The 15,621-nt window shown below is 30.8% G+C and overlaps 2 protein-coding genes across 2 annotated transcripts; one reads left to right on the forward strand and one right to left on the reverse strand.

Annotated features, from left to right (window-relative positions):
• Positions 1 to 454: 454 nt before the first annotated feature.
• Positions 455 to 1,912, forward strand: LOC111308268 (uncharacterized). Its single transcript, XM_022906584.2, has 2 exons — positions 455 to 948; positions 1,100 to 1,912. Exons 1-2 carry the CDS (start codon positions 589 to 591, stop codon positions 1,691 to 1,693), a joined length of 954 nt encoding a protein of 317 aa, XP_022762319.1. The 5' UTR covers positions 455 to 588; the 3' UTR covers positions 1,694 to 1,912.
• A 3,757-nt stretch (positions 1,913 to 5,669) lies between these two features.
• Positions 5,670 to 9,910, reverse strand: LOC111308882 (serine hydroxymethyltransferase 7-like). The gene is made up of 4 exons (XM_022907553.2): positions 8,506 to 9,910; positions 7,502 to 7,907; positions 6,541 to 6,642; positions 5,670 to 6,442 (listed from the first exon to the last, which is right to left on the reverse strand). The coding sequence occupies exons 1-4, from the start codon at positions 9,520 to 9,522 to the stop codon at positions 6,219 to 6,221; spliced, it is 1,749 nt and encodes a 582-aa protein (XP_022763288.1). The 5' UTR covers positions 9,523 to 9,910; the 3' UTR covers positions 5,670 to 6,218.
• Between the last annotated feature and the right edge of the window lie 5,711 nt (positions 9,911 to 15,621).

Consider the following 15,621-nt stretch of genomic DNA (forward strand, 5'->3'; position numbering starts at 1 on the left):
AAGTGAAAATTATACAAAAGAAACCCATCATCTCTATTCCCACTTGAATAAAAACTGACCAAGAAATAATAGGAAAACAAAACCCAAAAGGTTGAAGCAATAGGAAGATATGGAGGAAAACAATACGTTGGAGAAAAGGTAAAGGAACCAAAGGGTACTCAATTCAAAAGGAGAACCAAATCAAATGGAAGAATGAGAAGGAGAATCTCAGTCAAAGTAGTCAAACTTTTGCAGCCCAAGGTACAAAATATAAAATATCATAGAATAAAGAGCTGCTTTGGGAGAGTATTTGAAATTTTCATGTTTCATCTTTTTTGCTTTTTATTTTAGCTGTCTGTTATTTATTTATTTTTTTTAAATTGAAGCCAACAGATTCCCAATCATCGCCTCCACTCTATAGGAAACACACATAATTGCACCCAACAATCCTTTTTCACCATAGAAACCTGAGCTATTAAGCTAGCTATTCATCACTTCTACATCTGCTTTTTATTTATCTTCCAATATAAATATCTATCAATCTCCATCAACTTTTTCTCCTTACCATACCATCTTTTTATTGGTTTTTTTTTTTCCTCAAATTCCATTATGGATCCTAATTCATGCACTTCTTCTGTCAATGGCTTCTACAACTTGCTCAACCAAGGACTTGAAGAACTTGATTGCTCTTTCCTTTCTTGTAACTTCATGTCAATCCAATTCCTCCAAAAAGTCCTCTCTTCACTCCGGTCCTTCCACTCCCAATTAACCATTTTGGTTCAAAAGCTTCACCTTCCTGTAGGAGAAAAATGGCTTGATGAATATATGGACGAAAGCTCCAGGCTCTGGGAAGCCTGTCTTGTTCTCAAATCTGGCATCTCCGGCATGGAAACTTATTATTCTTCTGCTGCCAATATTGCTTCCTCACTTGATCATCATCAGCTCTTCAACCCTCAATTTTCTCGCCAGGTCAGTGCAAAAAACCTAACCAAAACATAATAGTATTAACCACCAAAAGTTCGAGACAGAACCTTTTGATATATGGTTTTCTTTATTGTTTATATTAGTTAATGTCAATTGTCAATGAAGTTATGTTATTATTGTCTAATTGTTGCTGTAGGTTATACGGGCAATAGTTGGCTGCCAAAGGGAAATTGTAGGATTGGAAGAGGAAAATAGGAATCTGATGCAAACAAGAGCAAGACAACTATCACTAAGATTTGATGAGAATGTTACAGTAGAATCAAAGTTGAATGGTTTCAATGGTTTTCGAGGTGTTCTTTATGCAATGAGGAATGTTAGTTCATTGATTCTAATGATCTTGCTTAGCGGGCTTGTATATTATTGGCCTGAATTAAGCTTTGTCCATGGACAGCATGAGGGGCATGTGATATTTGGGTCAGCTTTCAAGGTTTCACTTGCAAGACTGCATCAAAGGGTATCTAATGAAATGGAACAAATTGGCGGGCAGCCAGGGATTATGCTTTATGAATTCAGGGAAGCTAGGATTGCCATGGAAGAGGTAAGAGAGGAATTGGAAAGAATTGTGAAGTATGGATCAGAAGTTGAGATCCAAGACAAGATTGACCACTTGAAGAGTTGCTTTGGGTTGTTTAGATGTGGGGTGGAGACTATAATTGGGCAGATTGATGATTTCTTTGATGAAATAGTTGAAGGAAGGAAAAAACTTTTGGACATGTGCACTCATAGGTAGATAGATAAAGTTTGTACATGTGCAGCTAGTTAGAGAGAGAGGAGAAAAAAAAATCCAAAAAAGAAAGTGAAAAGATGTGAATCAGTGGTTAAAGTGGTATCATGTCACTCAATTTCTTCGTTAATTTTCCTTTTTATTTCTCTTTTGGCCGTTTTTAACATGTTTTTAGCTTCAACTTATTGTTCCTGTTGAAAAATGAAATCAAGTGTTTGCAGCTGCAATACATTAGTCTGGAAGTTGAGTGGGAAGAAAACATTTTTCTAAAAAAACCCAGAACAGGAAATGCCTTAAAAGGGAAGGAGAATATGATTCTTAATTCGAAGAAGAGCAACATGGTAATAAGAAAACAAGAATATATATATAGGAAGAAATCAACTTACATGCAAAAACCTTTAGTTTTACACATAACCATTATTTTTAAATGATTTAAAGGATGAGATTAAATTATATTTTTAAATTTATTTCTTTTATTCATTAAATTTATTAAAATCAATTATTAAAAAAATATAAAACTTTTTTTATAACTTGATCCTTCCATATATATATATATATATATAAATATATATAAATATATATATAGAGAGAGACACACACACACACACAAGACGGCCATTACCTTCTATAGAAAGCAGGATCTTCCAATCCAGAGCCAGAGGGAAGATTCATCTCGTGTTATATGAAAGAAAATGTTATCCAGGAGGAAAAGGAAATGATGCTCCTACTGAGTTCTTGTTTGTCCAAAAATTAGAATCTGATCTTGTTTACAGAGACATATGTGCTTGAAGTTGATGATCAATTTTCCATCTAAAAGCTTGAGACAAATTAAGAATATGATGCTTCTTGTTTTTCCCTTATTCTCTTTCTGAAAAACTTCTACTGGATTGGCAAACAAAAAGAGCTTCACTTGTAGTCTTCTTTAATTATGGTAAAGGAAAACACGTATCAGAAGCAATTCAAGTTAAAATCTGAAGTTGCGACTTAATTCAAATCATTCATTTGACATGTAAATTTCTACGAGATTTAAACTTTTAATTATTTTGCATTACAAAGTTTAGAAATTGAAGATTTTGGCCTTCAAAATTTCGTTGAGATCATGAATGTAATTGCATGGCTATCATTGAAAATGTGCTGCAATTGCAGCTTTAATTGTACAGCATTACAGTTTTATTTTCTAGAAGCTAATATGAAAATGATTCAGCAGCATTCCTAGAAATAATCAAGCAACAAAACCACAGAAGAATGGTCATTAATAACATAGAAATTAAACAGCAATTCCCTGCATGCAAAAGAAATTTGGATTTCTCATAAAAACAAAAGATCCTTCTCATGTCAATTAAAAAGAAAGATTATACCTAAAAAGGGTTTTTATGCTCCCCGCCAACAAGACACTCTGAAAAACTAATGTGACAATGACTCAGTTTCATAAATTATTAATGGACTAAACTTAATTTTATTGTAATTATAACCTTGATACTATAAAATATTTAATTTTAATTAAAATTTTTCTAATTGAATGATATAATTTATAAAAATTATTTAAATTTATTTGAATGAACTAAAACTCGGATGAAAATTACGCGCTAAAATATTATTTAAATAATTTTGATAATCGAATTTTATTTATCTATTTTTTAAAATTAATAGGGATAAGAACGTAATTAACCCAATAAAATTTCATGTGTAACCAATTGACGTATGCAGAGAGAGTTGAAATATGGTGGAAGTTTAGTGGGAAAAGAAATCCCTCAATATTGCTATATTAATGATTTTTCTTTGTTAGAGCAAGAAAAACAGTGCCCTCAAATGTGGAAATGTTTGCTTCAAACATTATCTTCTGCAATTTCCAAAAGAGATTCTCAAGAGTTGTGATAGTAAATGAGTAATCATTTCGGTTGGGAAACAATGATGGAAAAAGTGGTGGACAGGACAATAGAAATGAGAGATTCCTAAGTTCTCCTTTTTTTCTTTTTCTTTTTTTCAAAATATTTTTATTAAACTAATAAAACAAATCTTTTCATATAAATTTATTTATTGCATTTAAGTAAATTTTAAAATTTTTAATTTATATTTAATTAAACACTTAATTTTAATTTATTTTAAATATTTTTTTATTTTTAAATTGTATCTAATTAAATTATTAACATAAATATTTTCTTTAAAATAAAATTTTATTTGAAAATGATAAAATATAAAAAATTATTTTAAAAAATTAAATAATTTAAATTTTTTTTAATATTTTAACCCATATTTTTCGAGAGAGTAGAGTTTTCTTTCTCACGGGTCCTTTAGTCTAATTCTTGTTTAATTTGTGTCGTTGAGTTGCTGTTGCTGATGATGAAAGCTCCCATAGAACTTTGTCGTCTCAACTAAATATTGAAATCTTTTTACCATTCTTCCTGTTGCTTTGATTCCTCACTTCTCTTTAGTTCCTTTCTTCTTTTTTTCATTTCAGTTCTGCCTTCAATTATGGACAATGGGGAAAAAAAATATCAATGAACAATGCTTGTCAAGTACATGCACTTCCGCTAGCACTTCTTTTGGCTCTTTCCACCATTGTACGCCTTCAATCAAACAACATAACATGCCTTTTTACCTACCAAAGTCCTCGCATGGCTGAAAAATCATGGATTAAAAAACTTGAGGGAAAACCATAACCACATAAATGGCGAATGCCAATGGATTGAGATCTTTGAATATTTTTCATAAATGAAGAAAAACGTCAACATTAAGCTGCATGCTGCCTACCACCTAGTGAACAATGAATAATTGAAAAATATTTTGCATAAATGAGTAATATGTTGAAAACAAGTCCCAAATCCAATAAGAAAATTCTCAAAAATTAGAAGAGAGGCAAAGATATTGGTTTGGATTCTGTCTCATCTTGTCACTCTTTAACACACTTTGACCCCTTTTTATATTAGTATATATGTACATGTATATGCATCATGGATGAGCAAGTGCAGTCGGCAATGGGAGCCAGTCGAGATATATCCTTTTTTTCTGGCATGATATCTAAAGGATTTTGTTCCATTTTAAAATAGGAACTAGACATCTAACTTGAAAAAGTATCCTCGGCTAGATATTGGAACTTGTAATTGTTTAACTAGAACGATCTCTTTTGTCTTTGATAGGCTCGTTTTAGCCTTTTTGAAGGAAAATTAATGTTTGAAACTGAAGCTGTTGAAGTATAAAAGAGGTTTGTTGAGAAGTTCCATTTGATTAGGTGCAGCTTTTAATATGTTCATGGGTTTAATGTATTTAGACAGTTTTGAGTTTGAGTTACTACAAGGTTTACTGCAAAAATCATTTGGTTGTAGTTGAAAAGATTGTAAAATTTGAAATTTAAATTTTATAATCATTTTTTAAGAATAATAGATCGAATCAATTGAATTAAATATCACACTATTATCTTTTAGCCATACTATATACAACAAAACTCAAATTTAAAGCTTTTTTTTTTTTTTTAATAGTGAGTATAACTTAGTGTTACGTTCTAAACCATGGTCCATGAAATCAGCCGAAGCATTGCAGAAGGAAAAGAAAGAGAAAGCGGCTGGAGAGTTTTACATGCTGCAAACAAAAAGTTCTAAGAGGGCAAATTGAAAATTGTGAAAGCAATGCACTTCTTGTTCGCCATCAAGTTTTACAAGCACATTCTGTTAAATCAATAGCTTTTCATCTTGCTTTAAGATCGTGCTTGTTCAAAGAAAACTGTATTGCTTCACGTGAATACACGGCCATGAGAGATGAAATATCGAAATCAATCCTTACTTCCTAGATCACTAATCCTGTAATGGTGCCCGTTACTCTGATTCTGATGGAAAATTTCATTTCATTTCAACATATCAGCAGTTTATACATTTTACAATCCAAATCAATTTCTACAAAACACCAGACACCATGACCTGTTGTCTGTTGATACACTTTCTCCATATTGCCTATAATAGCTGGTTGCTAACAAAACATAGCGAAACAATTTTAAAAAATATAAATTCAGTTTTCTGTTTAATTACTCGACCATGAAGAATCACAAATTGATTATCTGCTTTACATGAAGACATTATTAGGTAATACATTAACAAAGGCAAGATCAACGAGTTGTTGATCTTACACCGGATTCACTGTATCAAACGATGAAGAAAAGATTTCTGGGCTTAAATTTTTAAATATCAAATTCAACAAATCAGCATACACAAATAGAAGACTTGCAATGAAGAGAAATATGTTTGAGCACCGTAACTCCCAAAATTGTTGCAATATTTGCAGGCATTCTTCTACCATTTAGAAAACAGAAGCGGCTTGGATTGGTAATTGGAAAACAACCTTTGCTTCTGCCTTTGAGCAGCAACAATTCCTCTGCAGAGATTGCATTGGAACTCAAAAAGGTTGGCAACCGCAAAAACTGTGGCCAATAAAACTGCATTAGCTAATTCAGAAACTAAAAATAGGATCTCAATTTGGGGTGGCAGCATATTAGTCTAAGAGGCCGAACACAATCTTGGAATGAGGCACCTTCACAATTCATTTAAATGTCAAAACCTGGCATTGCAAACTGAGATGCAAAAGTCTCCACTTCTGTTCGGAGCTCCATAATATCTATATTATTGTGGAGACTCTTTATGGAGGTTTTCTGCAACTTCCCATGATCACGCTGCATCATACTAGCTATATGTGCCGCTCTGTGGAGAAAGTCTGCAATGGTCTCAAAATCAGACTCTAGGCAACCCCTTGATGTCATAGCAGGAGTACCTGCAGAATTCAACATGAAAAGTCATTATAATAGCCTAAACCTCCCCCATCAAGAGTAAGAGATTTGCAAACTTTAATTCAATGAGAACTACACTCACCAATCCTTACTCCTCCAGGTGTAATGGCACCATTATCACAAAAAATAGCAATTTTGTTCAGAGTAATATGACATATCTCACAGACATTCTCGAAAATTTTACCTACAAAAAATTGGAATATTAGGCATGCTCTGACATAAAAGTGAATAGGGATATTTAGTAACATATCTACCAACTAACACAGAACTTACTTAATGCAAGTGCAAAAGCCAAAAAGACATGTTGCCACTAGATAAAATACAGGAACAAATGAAAATGTCTATGTTATCCGTTTGTGTGTGTTCATAGGGTAAGAGAGAGACAGAAAGAGAAACAGAGAGGAGAGGAGATCCAACACTTAAAAGTTGAAACTTTAGTTCCATTTATAACTTGAACAATTTTGGCATTTAAAATATAGCATTTCCCAATCACCAGAGGAAATGAAATCATAGAGATTTCTGCATGCATATACAAGAGTTATAGAGATCTAAAACCATTATGTTTATTTTCTATAAACACAAGTATAAAATACACTCCCTGGCCGAAGTCAAGTAAGAATGTTTTCTACTTTGGGTCACTAGACAAAAGAGCCCCCCACCCCCTTCCAGAAAAAAGAATACATAAAACAGAGGGAACAACAGACAAAAGAATCAAAATAGTTAACCCATTCTATACTCATATAGTCATATTTTCTCAGTCATAGGATATTAGGAATTTTTCATATAAACATCTATTGCAAGCACAAATTAGCAGAAACATGATAAATAATCAATCCCTCAGTTAATTAAACCAAGAAAGTTAACAATAGCAATAAAACAAACAATATCAGGTCAAGTCCTAATTGCCAAAAGATCTTTAAATTTAACAAGAACGATCATAAAATTAAAAAAAAAAAAAAATGCAAAGCACATGTAGCTTCAACTCCATATCATATAGTAACAATTATTTGAATGATAAGGAGATTGCCAATGAAACATTCTACCTGTCAACCCAAAAGGCCTTAGATCCCAGAGTAATAAATGATTGTCTGTGCCTCCAGTAATTAGCCTGCATTTCCTTTTTAACAACGCAGATGCTAAAGCCTGAGCATTTTTCTTCACTTGATGCATATAGGCCTTGTACTCTGGTGTAGCCACTTGTTTCAATGCTAAGGCAAGAGCAGCAATATGATTATTATGCGGTCCACCTTGCAAAGATGGAAAAACAGCAAAGTTTATCTTTTCCTCAAAATCATATTGATCGTTGTCATCTCCTTGGCTTAGAAACATCCCTCCCTTCCTTGGCTTTGTACCCTTTCTATAGAAAATAATGCCTCCTCTGGGACCTTGGAGGCTTTTATGGGTGGTTGAGGTAACAATGTCACAGTAGTCAAAGGGGTTGGCACATTCCTGTAAAAATATCAAACACCACATTATTGAGATTAATTTCGTATAAAAGCCACAGCTGTCTTAACATTTTAAAAATCGATAACCTGAAAAGAAGACAATGAAGATAAATTCATAGGCACATCCAAAATGAAGTTATTCATTAATGCCCGTCTCTAACATGCCTCCAATGACTAAACTAAAAAACTCATGAGTGCATTTGCATCAAGCAAACTAGAAATAATATCTCCATCTATAAACGTCTATATTACCAGTTCACCACAACAGCTACATCAGTCTCAATAGGTAGCCTTCACTAATTTGAAATTGCTTATGTTAATACTAGTTGCATTAGATACCATCTTTTACATTTAAGAAGTCAACTGCACATAAAAATCCTCTAAAACACCAGTCTCACAAAATTAAAGCAAAAAATGGCACAGTAAGTAGATTTGCTTCTAAATTTTAACTCAAACAATAAAGCGGAATAGTAGATATAGTGTTGATCCGGCAAAGAACCACAGCCAAGTAATGTAATTGAACTCCATCATTAGTAAAACACAGAAAGCTAACCACATAAAGCAAAGTACCTACTAAATATTAGTAATTCACAGTTTCATACCTTAGCAGCAATGAGTCCACTAATCTGAGCCATGTCACACAGCAAAACAGCCCCACACTTATCTGCAATCTGTCTAAACCTTGCATAATCCCATTCCCTCGGGTACGAACTCCCACCACAAATCAATATCTTGGGCCTAAAATCAAGTGCCCTCTCCTCCAACTTCTCATAATCAATATACCCAGTTTGTGGATTCACTTTATATGGCAAACTCTCAAAGAATATCGATGCACCGGACACCTTCCTTCCATTTGGGGTATAATATCCGTGACTCGTATTTCCTCCAGAAGGCGTATCCAATCCCATGATCCTCTCTCCGGGTAACAACAACCCGGTATACACTGCGAAATTCGCTGATGTACACGAATAAGGCTGCACATTGACTCCCCAATTCTCGGCATCAAGCCCAAAAGCTTCCAAAGCACGTTTCCAACAAAGAGTTTCGATTTCATCAATGTACTGATTCCCGCCATAATACCTTGCTCCAGGCATACCTTCCGAGTATTTGTTGGTTAAATGGCTTCCGAGGGCTTCCATAACGGCCCGGCAAACAAAATTTTCGGAGGCTATCAACTCAATTCCCATGAACTGCCGCTTTTTCTCCTGTTCCATCATGTCAAACACGTCGGGATCCGCCACTTGGAGCGGCTGGCTGCCCCATGATTTCACGGCGGCTTTTCTCGTCTCAAGATCCGGCTCAAGCGTCATTCGCTTCGACAAAGAACAGCTGTCTCTCCTCCTTTTGAGGCACATGGCATGCCCTAATATATGGAATTCTTCCATTTCCTTACCCTCTTCATCATCGTCGTAACTCTCCCTTTCTGTTGGGTTCCCGTTTTGGTGCGGTTCGAGGAGTTGGAGAGGGACTGGTGAGGCCGGGTGGGTGGAATCCCTGGTATCTAACTGGAGATAAATGGAGTCATCGGCGATCTGGCTACGGTGTGAGGGCGGCGAATGAGATACTAGCCTTAAAGAGAGCGTTGATGACGTGTCAGTCGATTGGGACGATAAGTCCATGGAACAAGAATTCACTTAAAAGAGGGAAAAAAAAAGATTGGAGAAATTAAGGTAAGGAGCAACGGTAACAAAAATAGGAACAGTGATTGGGAATGGTAATGGAACCCATGTGAAATTCTGGGAGTTTCTCTGCGTATACGAAACCCTAACTCTTACCAACCCTGTCCCACCTTCAACGGGAAAATGTGGGAAAGGAAATGAGGAAGTTGTGGTTTGTTTGGGTTGGGGACTATGGGATGAAAGAAAGGGGTGGGGTCGACGGGGACCGGTAGATTCCAGGGGATGCACCAAGACAAATGACAGAGGGTTAGGTGAGGAGGGTGAGTCGAAACTCGGTTACGACTTTAGTTTGTGAAAAGAGATTTGACTAACACGCATATTCCCTCTCGAAAATCCCAGTTGCGGTGAGAAATTGAGAAAACACAAAATCGGGCTGCTGGGTCGAAATGTCCAAAAAAGTGGGCAAAGGAAAGCAAACGGTAGTTGCAAAACCTGACTTGAATGAAATCCATAACAAAGCTGGGTTGCCAAATGGTTTGGTAATCCCTGAGCCCACCCGATTTCCCCGAAAACCCAAAGTTGAATTCTTAACCCAAAGAATGTTTACCTTTCATATTATTGTTACAAGTCCAAGCAACGGTTTCATCATCACAAATAATCCCTCCTTTTTTATTTCATAAAATTCTTTTTTTTTTTCTAAATGACGCTTCACGTGGTGGGGAATGTAAGGTCCAAAGCTAATTCATTTACATTTGCTAAAATGTTTTATGGAGAGGAGAGTAGGTGTAAACAATAAGTGTGCTACAAGTATTTATTCAGCCAATTAATGTCAACATTAACACTTGAATATGAGCTTTTAATATATGTTTTTTTTTTCTTTTAGATAGTTTTAGAGGAAGTACAATGATGAGTTAAAACTTGTATTTTTTTAACTAATATTTGTTGATTTTATTTAAAAAAAATTTAATTTTTTTAAATAAAATTTTGATTTCAAATATTATAAATAAAGAAGATAGATATTGAGAGAGTTTAATTTTTTTTATGAGATCTATCTAAAGTAACTATAAGATATCTCATACTTTCATTTAATTTGTTTTTATATGATTTTTATGGAATTTTAAAAAAAATCTTTGATTTAGTGCTCTTATTATAAATTTTAATTTCTTTTAATAAATTAAGTACCATGTTTTTATGCTGGAATCACGAAAATAATTTTGAAATTAAAAAAAAAAAAAGAATTAGGCTTTAAAAAATGAAAGAGAACATTTGTTTAAGAACATTAAAACATATATATACGGATACTCAATAGAACGGAAGGATTACTTATTTAACTGGAGCTATCATGTCTTTCATGTCTTTTGGCATCATACACCTAAATTAATCGAAAATCAATGACTAATCCAAAATCCCATGAAAAAGGATTAATAGTTTACTATAACTTGCATTAAACCCTAATCGGTTAGGCTCGATTTTTTAGACGAAAAAATTTTTAGTTTAAATTTTATCAATGATTATTTATTGAAGTTATTTTGAATACATTATCTGTAGCTATTTGTTTTAATTATCAAATTCGATATATCTTATATTGATATAAGAAATTGAACAATTTATATATCTCTAAATTTTATTTTTATTAAAAAAAAAAAACTTGCATTGAACCAACCAAAATAGTTAGACTCCATTATTTTGATAAACAAATCTTTTTTTTTTTTACTTACTTACACATGGATTACATAATATTTATTTCAAGATAATTATTTTTCATTTTATAAATCTCATTGTATTTTATCAAATTCGAAATCTTTAAAATTGGATTTTTCATTTTAATTGCTAAAAGGCTTTTTTTTTTTTTGGAAAATTATTGCCCAAAAGATTTAATACTCGTTTGATTCATATATCATGTCATTTTTATTATATTGGTACATAAAAATAAAAAATTATAATTAAATATCTAAATTTACATTTTGTTAAGTATTTGAATCGTTTAAACTAATACCGCAAATCAATTGATTAATCTGATAAAAATATTCAATCAAATTATAACATATGATAAAAAAATTATTTTTTAGAATTAAATCATGAATTTTATTTAAAAAACTAAATCGAGGATAAAACTTGAGAGGAGATAATGAGCAAGGGAAAGGAGGGGGCATTCCCTGCATTGTCAATTGTTTTACCTTGTAAATTGGGCTCAATTCATCTATGATCGACCGATCGATGTTCAGTCTTCCCTTCTCTCTTACTCCAATCTATCTTTGGTCTTTTTCTTTTTTGAATTTTTCTTTTTTAAATGAATTAAAAATCAGAATTTCGAATGTCGCTTTGATAAGAGGACGATTAATTTGTTTGTTTGCACATGACGAGTTAGCATTTATTTATGGATGGGGGAAATATGTACATAGTGGCCACTAAACTGTACGCGTACATGACATCGAATAGAGTGGATCACTTTATCTTCATCGATGAGCCCATCAGTAGGCCTCTTGACACGTACTAATTCACACGTGTTTCTTGTGACTGCCAGCTATTCCGAAGCCCGGAGGTATACGTCTCTGCTTCTCTGACCATTGTAAGTCCCCTGCTCCTGCCAATAGTTTGGCGGCAACTACAAGAAATCCGACCGTTTTCTAGGAGTTGCCTCGACGTTTGGCGCTGAATGGACTTATGGACAGGTGAGTGACTGCCACAGCGAGTGGATTTTTGTCAAACATACTCGCGAGAATGGGTTAGAAAGTTCCTGGATTTGGTCAATTGATGAAAAAGCCACCTTTTTGAGGTTACGTGGCGGCGATTGCCGAAAGAACGTGTCACGTCATCGTGAAGCGTCGCAGCTTTTGTTGGCTGCCACCGTAATAATTCAAAATGTTTGAATGACGAATCACGGAATTACAAAAGTATCCCTCTTAATAAATTGTGTCCTTTTCCGCCCCATATTTCGGCTCTTTATAATAATGGAATTAAAAAACGCCGATTGGGCTTTGTGAAATTCCGCTTACAAATTTTGCAATTATTTTTTCTTTTATTAAATTTTGCAAACCCAACTTTCCCATCTCCATTATTTTTATTGCGTTTGGTTAATGGAATTTTACTGTTTTTAATATAATTTTTACGTTTGGTTTTCATCACGTGATTCTTTGAAATTTTTCAATATTTTCAACACTATTAACCATGAATCATAAAGACTGGTTCTTTGAAGTTTTTAAAGATTTTTTATGAAATGAAAATTCTTTTTTTTATAAATAATTTTTACAATTTATTTTATTTTTTAACATTTAAAAAATTACATGATTAATTAGGATTCCAATTTATATGCATGAAACATTTCAAGTTTTAACATTTGACACTTGGCAATTAGCATGTTTAAATTTTATTTTTCAAAAATTAATTCAGTTTTTATTTGTATTGAATTTTTATTCAATAAGAATAAATTTGTATTTGATTTATACAATTGATTTGAATTTATTTAATAAAAAAATAATAATTATTAACATATGTACATATTTTTAATTGGTATTGTAATTATTTGAAATTAAAATATATTTAACAATTTGTAGGTTGTAATTAATTTTTTATTTTCAATTGATTAAAATTTTACTTTTTAAAATTTCATAGTTTCAATAAATACTATATTTTTAGATTAAAAAAAAGTATCTTATCTTGAAAATATAGAATTTTGAAAAAATTTTATTTTCCCTTTCATTCTATAGTTTTAGTAAAAATTACGTTTTTAAAATAAAAATGTAATATTTGTTGAAAATATATTATGAAAAAAATATTATTTTTTATAAATTTTTACTTTCAGCAATGAGTGTATTTTTTAAATAAAAATGTAATTATTGTTAAAATATATATGAAATTTTTTATTTTTATTTAAATTTTTATTTTCCTCAAATACAGCATTTTTATGATAAAAACATAATTCTTGTTACTTCAAAATTCTATAATTTCAACAAATATTACGTTTTTAAGATAAAATATATAGTCATTATTGCTACTCATAATAAAATCAAAATAATACTTAAAATACTTTTACTTAATATTATTACATATGAAACTTGAAATACTTTTACTTAATATATATTATTACATATAAAAATTAAAATACTTTTATTTATATTATTATATATAAAACCTAAAAGGTTGATTTACATGTTTGTTTTGCATAAGGACAATTAACGTTAAGATAATAATTAGGCTTCTTACACTCAACAAATACATATACAAATATTCTGAAAATATTTATTTACACAAGAATTATTTGAAATATATATAAAAAATTTAGTAATTTATATTTTTCTATTAAATTGATAAAAAATATTAAATAAATAATTTTAACCCTAAATATATTGATTAATACGTTAAATAAATAAATAAGTAATTTAAATGTAATTTTCATGTCTCATGTATTATTCACGAATTACATGTTATCAATAATAATATAATAAAAAAATTCTCATTAAATAAATAAATAATTTAAATATAATTATATGTCGTGTATTGTTTTCATATTTACATGTTTATCACGTATTATTTAAAAATTGCATATTATAAAGAACAATATAATTAAAAAAATTAAATAATCTTACATTCCTCAAATTAAATACAAAAAAATTATTTATTTTTTATATTAACAGATCTTAAAAACCACACATTCTTTTTAATATTACTTTTTTATGTACTTTTTTTTAAATATAAGAATCTGCAAATCAAACTTTCTTAAAAAATAAAATACTTTGTAACATGGAATTGAATTTTGATAATATTTAAATATTTAATAAAATGAGGGTACAAATAATTGCTAAATAATAAAAAAATTATTTTCATGCCATATCAACCAAATAAAAATTTCTAAAATATTAAATTTATGGTATCCAAATATTTGAATTCAATTTATATTATTTTGAAAACATGATAAGAGAGATTTTTATTGCATCACAAATAAATTTTATCTCATCATTCTTAAATAGTTATTATAAAACATAATTATGATGCAATGAAAATCCTCCCATCTATACTACCAAAAAAAAAAAAAAATCCTTTAATCACTTATAAATGTTTTTATTTGTTCAAAAACCTAATTTTGAATATTTTCTTCTCAATATAAAAAAAGAAAACCTAAATTTTATGTCATAAAATCCCCAACGACCGGCTGACCCATTTGATTCAAATGGTCAACAAAATTTACAAGTATGAACCCTAATCCGTTTCTAGATATGTGAATGTTTAAATTCAAATTTATTTGATATAATGTGTCATGTCATCCATGGGAATATAGTTGAAAAAAAAATACTCGAAAAATAAACACTCAAAATAATTCATGTTACATTTAAAAAAATATTTACATTAAAAGTTTTTTTTTTTTATCTAAGATCTTCAATATTTGATAATAACTTTAAATTTCAATTAATCTAAAATCGAAACAGACCAAATCTCATATGATGAGCAAATTTTTTAAAATTTATTTTTTTAATTTATATTACTCAAAATTGATATCTTATTTTAAAAAAATTATGCTATTTATTATTCGAACTAATAGGAATTGATTACATTAAAAGTATTTAAAAGATATTAACATGCTTTATTGCATGTATTAATTACATACTTGCAGGAAAACCAAAGTACGCGGTAACATAAAAATATTTGGTCTTATTATCAATCTATCACAGTTACGTGCAATGAATCATTGAAGATTACGGTTTTTAACTAAATAATAAGCAATAATGGAGGATTCATTCCCAAATTAATAGCAAGCACATGCAAAAAGGTGGAAAAGAGATTGCTTGCAAAATGGAAAAAGAATAAATCCATTACTTGATTAGATTTTTGATGATCTGGTACTTGAAAGATGAACCAAACGATCTAAAACCCATTCACTAATTATCTTTTTTGAAACTTTAATTCAAGTCATTTTTTTCGTAATTTAATTTAATATATGCACAATATGTATAATTTTTGTTGGCAGTACAATTAAGAGTAAATCTTTTAGACTTTATTTAAATCTGATTCTATGTTTGAATGATATTAAGGATACACTTTTTTTTTTCTTGAGTGATTTTAAGTGCTGATCTCCCCCACATCAATTTATTATATTTTCAGTTT

The sequence above is a fragment of the Durio zibethinus genome, chromosome 2 (assembly GCF_047325235.1).
Source record: "Durio zibethinus cultivar Kanyao isolate XHJ-2024 chromosome 2, ASM4732523v1, whole genome shotgun sequence".
Classification (NCBI taxonomy): domain Eukaryota; kingdom Viridiplantae; phylum Streptophyta; class Magnoliopsida; order Malvales; family Malvaceae; genus Durio; species Durio zibethinus.